The sequence below is a fragment of the Pteropus vampyrus genome, unplaced genomic scaffold (assembly GCF_000151845.1).
Source record: "Pteropus vampyrus isolate Shadow unplaced genomic scaffold, Pvam_2.0 Scaffold239, whole genome shotgun sequence".
In the NCBI taxonomy this organism is placed as follows: domain Eukaryota; kingdom Metazoa; phylum Chordata; class Mammalia; order Chiroptera; family Pteropodidae; genus Pteropus; species Pteropus vampyrus.
In genome coordinates, this window is record NW_011889020.1 from 1047084 (window position 1) to 1054722 (window position 7639).

The 7639-nt window shown below is 64.4% G+C and overlaps 1 protein-coding gene across 1 annotated transcript; it reads left to right on the forward strand.

The window, feature by feature from the left end:
- The first annotated feature begins 5179 nt into the window (after positions 1-5179).
- ABHD16B (abhydrolase domain containing 16B) lies at positions 5180-7010 on the forward strand. Its single transcript, XM_011374087.2, has one exon. It carries the CDS (start codon positions 5550-5552, stop codon positions 6960-6962), a length of 1413 nt encoding a protein of 470 aa, XP_011372389.1. The 5' UTR covers positions 5180-5549; the 3' UTR covers positions 6963-7010.
- The last annotated feature ends 629 nt before the right edge of the window (positions 7011-7639 follow it).

Here is a 7639-nt window from a genome sequence, read left to right on the forward strand (position 1 = left end):
GGGACAGGGGGCTCACGCCTCTGCGCCATCATCCCCCCACCCACTGCCTTCCTGGGTGGGCTCAGGGCAAAAGCCCGGACACTGTGCTGGCCCCGGGGTCCTGGCGAGCAGCGTAGACCACCTGGGGTGGTGATGCCTTCCTGTCTGTAGGACATGTGTGGGGTCCAGGTGGGGTCACCCAGGAGTGCAGCCCCCACTGGAGAAACCACGGGAACTGGGGTGGGGGCGCTCCTCGTGGACCCGGCTGGTCCCTGGCTGTGGTGAGCGGGGCGGACAGACAGGCTTCCTTTTCTCCCCTTCACACCCTCCCTCTCCCCACTTTTCTGCCTGAAGCCCACGCGGGGGCAGTTGGGAGGGGAGGGGACAGAGGGAAGAAGGGCCTGCCTGTCTGGGCCCGCCCTGGAGAGGCCCCTGCCCCCACCGCAGCAGAGGTGGGCTGGACCAGGCTGTGGTGGGCTTGACCTGCTGCCAGCTCCTCAGGGACCGGAGGAGCAGGAGGCAGGGGGAGAGAGCCTGGCGCAGCCGCCCCAGAGCTCGGCGGACGCTGAGAACAGAGAGAGCCTGTGAGCAGGGGGTGGGGGAGGAAGCTTTCAGGGTCCCCTGGGGTCAGCTCTGGGACAGTTGCCGTTTTTAATCTGTGCAAGAGCCTTAGAAGGAGCCGCGAGGGCTGTAACCTAGATCGGCAGAGAAAGCTCGGAGGTGCCTGTGGTGGCCCAAGAACAGCCCCTCCCACAGCTGTGAGCCCCGCGGGGCAGAGGGGACGCTGGCCACCTGAGCCCTGTCCTGGGGCCAGAGACCGGACTCAGCTGGCCTTGCAGGGCCCAGCCCTGCTGTCCGCTGCCTTCCCCTCAGGGCCCGGAACACAGCATGGCCACGGGACCCAGGCCTGACTCACTCCCGAGCCTGCTGTCCTGCCGCCTGGGCGCCAGCTTTCAGGCCCGCTACCCCGGCAGGTGGGAGACCCACGCCCAGGGGCAGCCGGCCGGGGCGTCTGGACTGCAGGCCATGGGGACCCCCAGGCAGCGCCTTCCGTCTCCCCGCCCTGGACCAGTGCTCTTGGTGGCCAGCAACCATCCAGTCCTCGCTGACCCTCCTCCGTCCTCGAGACCCCCTACCCCGTTTTGCTCTTGGGGGTGACTGGGAGGGGCTATGGGGGTGCCCGCCCCACCCCAAAAGATGCTCTGTGGCAGGTCGTAGGCAGGCGGGAGGAGGGGACGTGGAGCCAGGCAGGACTCCAGGTCACCCCTCTGTGCTCCGAGGGCCGGTGTGCAAGCTGTCCCTTTGGTGGCACCTTCCACCTGCCACGCGGCCTCACCACCTTGTGAAAACACCCGACAGTTCCACGACTCAGAGGAACCAAGAAGGCTGCCTCTGTGCCCTCCTGGGGCTTTGGAGCCAGAGTCGCCAGGAGAGGCTTGTACCAGGAAAGGCGGCTCCGAGTCAGCGGCTGGTGGCAAGCAGGCTGGGTGCCGGCTCGGCCCCTGGGCTGTGCCCTTTTCCCGCCCCATCCCTAGTTTTCAGGGTCCCACACTGGCAAGGCAAAGGCGGCAGATCCTGAACACCCAAGACCGACTTTGAGGCCAAGGGAACCCCATCCTTTCCATTCCCCGTCCCTCTCGCCCAGATCCAGGCCGGCTGCCTGAGATCCAGGCCAGAGTTTCTATCTGGCCACCACTGAGCGGCTGGCGCGGGGTCCCACAGGTGAGGGGTCTCCAAGGGGCAGAGACCCAGAGAGCGAGGAGGGCTCGCCCACTGGCAGAAGGGCTTCTGGTGAGGCCTAGTCAGCGGGTCAGCCTCAGTGAACGTTCACTGCACGGATGACGCACACTGGGACAGGACTCAAGGAGGTGCCAGCTTGTGGAGAAGCACTACGCAGTTCAGGCCTTAAACACTCAGGCGCTGAGAGGCTGGCAGGCCGCGGGTCTGGGCCGCTGTGGAGCCCGCCATGAAATCGCCACTGCAGTGGGCCGTGCATTCTGCACGTTCGTGGGAGGTACAGGAAGTTGAGAGGACACATCCAGGTTAATATTCCTGGACACCAGGTGTGTGTGTGGGGCACAGCTAACTTTTTGACCTCCTGTTTGTCTCACTGGTTGCACTGTGAATAACAAAACAATAATTAACCACTCGACTTCCATCGCTGCTGGGTGTTACAGTGGCCGGAGGGACCAGGCCCTACTCTGAGGGGCCTCCCAGCCAGAAGGGACCCTGGGCCCGAGTGCACGGTGACCCCTCCAAGCTCACCTACCGTGTCCCAGGGACCATCCCAGGAGCAGAGGTGGGGCTGCACAACCCCAGGGGCACCGCGGTCTGCAGGAACCAGCAGCCTGTGCGCCTCCCAGGGGCCTGAGCCCAGGGGCAACTCAGCCCCCATGGGCCCGGCTGTAACACTGCACCCCAGCCAGACTTTCCCCTGATGGTGGACGCAGTGTGACATGCAGGGAGGCAGGAAGGGGAGGGCGTGGGCACGCACCACTCCCCCGCCGACCCCGCCGTGCTTGAGGGCGCTGGCTAAATCTGATTCCAGATGTTCAGCAGCTGTCTGGCCATTTCCGCCCCTCTCTGACCTCGCATCCGCCAGGAAGCGTCCCCTCCTGTCCTCAGGCCCTGAGCCAGCCCCCACCTTCCCTGCACCCCATTTCCTGAGCAGAGGCCTTTATGCAGACTCAGCTCCCCCTCCCACGGGGTGGCTGCAGCCCTCACAAGGCCAGGGTGCCGCCCCAGGGCCCTGGGCTGCTGTGGTCAGCTTGGGCTGCCCGGCTGGACACCCTCCGCCAGGGGCTCTGATCCTGGCTCCCGGCCCTCCGGTCTCTGGGACTGGTTTTCTCTTTCCCTCACACTCCAAGGTTGGCTCCGCCGCTAGCAGCATAAATCAGGACCTCCAGGGAGGCTGGGCAGAACTGGCCAGGAGGGAATAGCCTCAGAGGGTGAGGACCAGAGGCCACAGAGCCCAGCCGGCTCTGGCGGGGGTGGGGCGCAGGCTGCGATGTCTGCCTGGCTGACACTGGCCGAGGGGCGTTGCCTCCTGGAACTGAGGACTGATAACTGGGGACACAGCCCCACCTTCCCTGAGCAGATGGGGGACACGAGCGGCCACTGCTACTGCAGCTGGTCCAGTCGGGGGGTTCTAGAGAGAGGGCAGCAGGAGGAGGGCTGCCTTCCTGTCACATGCTTCCTGTCTCAACAGAGCTGGCGATTCTGGGGCACTCGGGCTCCCATGGGCTGGGCTGGGGGGTTGTTCAAAGGCCAGGCCAGACACAGGGTAAGGGCCCCAGGGGCTCGGAAACTCCGCCCACTGACCTCTGCCCCTCGGAATCCGGTCTCTGGCTCCCATCCCCCTCAAAGCCTCCTGCTCTTCCAGGGGAGCCCAGGGCAGGTGGGCCAGGCAGGAAAGCCTCCAAACAGAAGTCTCAGGCTGACCGGGCGGGACCAGCCCCAGGAGCGGAGCTCCTCCACGCCCCAGCTTCTCCTGGGGAATCGACACAAAACGTGGTGTGTCCCAGGTGCTGTGTGGACCATCATCCAGGACACCCCCACTCCGTCCGCTGTCTGCCGAGTGTAGGCTGAGGCCCTCTGCTCTGCTGGGGTCACTCCTTTGGTCTCACGAAATGAGCCGGGAGCCTTGGGGTCTGCCTTACCCCTCTCCCACTGGATCAGCACCCCGGAGTTCATGGGCGGTTCCTGGGAGAGTGAATGCCCCCTACCTTTCCCCAAGGCTTCCAACCCTGCACTGCGCACAGGGCCAGGGCGGGTGCTCCGGCGGGGACGACCACCAGTCCCTACAGACAGCTCCCGGGGTGGTTCCCTGTGGGCCCGTCTCTGGGCAGCTGCTGCCAGGGACCCAGTGACGAAGCGAGGGGGTTGCAGGGCACAGGGGACAGGAGGGGCCCTGCCTAGGTGCACCACTGGACTCTCTCGGTCCTCACATCGGGTCCTCAGATCAGACCTGCGAGCCGAGCAGCCTCGTCCAGAATAAGAGCTGGAAAATGGATGTCAGCTGGCTGGGCGGAGGGGTGTCAGAGATAGAGTTGCCAGACTTAGCAAAAAACAACAAAGAAACCTAAAAACAGGATTAAGTATGTCCCATGCAATATTTAGGACATACTTATGCTCAAAAAATATTTGTTCTTTATCTGAAATTCAAATTCAATCCTGAATTTTATCTGGAAACCCCGGGGGGACCCTCCCCACCCCCTCGCTGTGCCGATTGAACCCTCCTGTCCCCCAACCTCTAAGACAGCAAGTGTCCTCAGCTCGGCTTCCCAAACCTGGTAGGGGCTGACGAGGCCTCAGAGCCCCCAGCCTAGACACGCAGTGGGGCAGAGGGCCTGCTGGTCCTGGACCTGTCACTAGAAGCTGTTCACACCCAGACAACTGTTGAACGAGCCCCTAGGCCTGGCTCTACCCTGGCTCCCCTTGGTGGCCTCTGACCCTGCTACCTTTGCCCTCAGGTGGGCTGGCCCTCTCTGGTGCAGGAGAGAAAGGGGAACTCACCAGAGCCCTCTAGAAAAGAGGAAGGTACAGCCTGTGGGATGGCTTGAGGGGGAGGAGTGCTCGACCAGGGCTGAGAATGAGGAACATGGGCCGGAAGGACCCACCTGGAGGAGGTCATTGCCTCTGCTAGTACCGGTGGAAAGGGGGTCCAGAACAGGCAGGGGATTTCCAGCGAGCACTCACCCACTTTCCTGGGAAGGAAAGCATGCAGGGGAGGGGGTCGCCAACCATGAGCAAACCGCCTCCGTGCTCTAGTGGCCGGCCTCCATGCCCCCCAGAGTGACAATGGCACATCTCCCAGGCTGCCCCTTTACACTGAGAGGGCGGGGGGCGCCTGGCATGGGCCTGGGCAGGGAACAACTATCCCCAGCTTTCTCCTGATGTCCGCGCTGGCTTTGCGAGCTCTCACACAGCCTGATCCCAGAGCCGCGGTGGCCAGGCCCTGGCTCCCTTTCCCACCAGAGTGGGTACCTCCAGAGGTGGGCGGCCCCGCCTCACAGCAAGCTTGGTTCAGGCCATGGGAAGCCCTGCATTTTCCCCAAGGAGACCCCCCACGACCACCCAGGAAGAGATTTCTGCAATCTCTGTCCACCTTCGGTTTAAGGAGGCAGGCTGGATGCTGCTCAAGTGTGGGTGGGGTGGGGTGGGGGTGGGCGTGGGCAGGACGTGGGGGCAGCAGGGCTTGGGGTAAGATACAGGAGGAGGGCCTGGGGAGGGTGTGGCCGCCGCCGGGTCATAGGGATTGTATCCCAGGGGCGGGGCAGAACTTCGGTCCCAGGGCTTGGGAACCCTCTGTGCGATGGGCGTCGCCTCTCGCCCCCAGCAACAGTGACTCACAAAGCCAGAGCGCACAGAGCAGACGCCACCTCCCCTGGGCCCTGGAAGGCCTAGGTCACAAAGGCCATTGAGACCGAGCCCCGAGGAGGCATGTCTCAAGACAGCCCTGCGCAGCGCGCGTCCCTGCACCCCCCTACCTGGCTGGGCCTGGGCCTCCCGCCTAGACCCTGGCCCTGGGCGTTAGGGCTCGCGCAGAGCACCCGGTAGCCTCGACGCTCATGTGTGTCGTCTGCTTCGTGAAGGCGCTGGTGCACGTGTTTAAGATCTACCTGACCGCCAACTACGCCTACAACTTCCGCAGCTGGCCAGTGGACTTCCGCTGGGATGACGTGCGCGCCGGCGGCGGGGGTGGCAGCAGTTACCGCGCGCTGACGTGCGCAGCCGCAGCAGCGGGCGTGTGGCTACTGCACGGCGCGGCGCTCGGCGGGGACGCGCCTGGGAGGCCGCTGCACGGGGCGCGTAGCCAGGCACAGTGCCTCCTGCAACAGATCCGCGAGCTGCCGAGCCAGCTCGCCAGCTACGCACTGGCTCACTCGTTGGGCCGCTGGCTCGTGTACCCCGGCTCCATGTTCCTGATGACACGCGCGCTGCTGCCACTGCTGCAGCAGGGCCAAGAGCGCCTTGTGGAGCGCTACCGCGGCCGGCGCGCCAAGCTGGTGGCCTGTGACGGCAACGAGATCGACACCATGTTCATGGATCGCCGCCAGCACCCAGGCAGCCAGGGCCGCGGCCTGCACCTGGTCATCTGTTGCGAAGGCAATGCCGGCTTCTACGAAATGGGATGCCTGTCGGCGCCGCTGGAGGCTGGCTACTCGGTGCTGGGCTGGAACCACCCGGGCTTCGGGGGCAGCACGGGCGCACCGTTCCCTCGGCACGACGCCAACGCCATGGACGTGGTGGTCAAGTACGCGCTGCACCGCCTTCACTTCCCGCCTGCGCACGTGGTGGTCTATGGTTGGTCCATTGGCGGTTTCACGGCCACCTGGGCCACCATGACATATCCGGAGCTGGGTGCGCTGGTGCTCGACGCCACCTTCGACGACCTGGTGCCGCTGGCCCTCAAGGTCATGCCCCACAGCTGGAAGGGGCTGGTGGTGCGCACCGTGCGCGAACACTTCAACCTCAATGTGGCGGAGCAGCTGTGCTGCTACCCCGGGCCGGTGCTGCTGCTCAGGCGCACGCAGGACGACGTGGTCAGCACCTCGGGCCACCTGCGCCCCCTGCCGGCCGGCGACGTGGAGGGCAACCGCGGCAACGAGCTGCTGCTGCGCCTGCTCCAGCACCGCTACCCGGCTGTGATGGAGCGCGAGGGCCTCACTGTTGTGACCCGCTGGCTGCGCGCAGGCAGCCTGGCACAGGAGGCCGCTTTCTATGCGCGCTACCGCGTGGACGACGACTGGTGCCTGGCACTGTTGCGCTCCTACCGCGCGCACTGCGAGGACGAGCAGGAAGACGAGGAAGCCTGGGGACCACACGGGCTCTCGTTCCCATGGCTCGTGGGCAAGGGCCTGAGCTCGCGGCGGCGCCGGCAGCTTGCGCTGTTCCTGGCGCGGAAACACCTCAAAAACGTGGAGGCGACCCATTGCAGTCCGCTGGAACCTGAGGATTTCCAGTTGCCCTGGAGGCTGTAGCCCGAGCCCCTGCGGCAAGTGGCGAGTACGCGCATTCGCACACTGGCACACCGGCACACCGGGCGGGGCCTCAGATTCGTTCCCCCCACCACCCCGCAAATAGTAAAGCTGGCCCCGCCTGGCGATCCTGACCTGGTGTCTGGAGGAGGAGGAGGAGAGGGCGGTCCCGCTTCCTGCTTTCTCTCCTACCCTCAAACACCTGTGGCCGTCCTAGTCTGCTCCCAAATCCTAAAGGGAATGCAAGGATTAACCTGACCCAATTAGCGGCAACGCTGTGTGACTGGTGCCTTGATCAGCTCAAAAGGATGGTGGGAACACAAGGCTGTGGGGCCCCAGGAGGTGCCTTTCACCTGGCCTGGGTTATAGGATGGCTCTGGGAAAGATGAATGTTGAAGGGTCTGTACAAGTCACCCCTAGCTGTAAAAGGACATTGGCATTGGAGTCCTATAAAGCAGGTCTTGGCAGCTGGAGTGTGATGCTGCTGCTCTGTAGGGTCCCCTTCTCACCTGCTGGCTTCTACAGGAGGGATTCACAGTGGGACCAGAGATTCAAAGTAAAAGGTACACACACATACACACCTGCATCGACCACTCAGCGCTGGGAACCCCCTTGACCCAGGCCTGGGCTCAGGGTTGCAATACAGAGATAAGTCCTCTGCCCACTGCTGTCTGTAATAC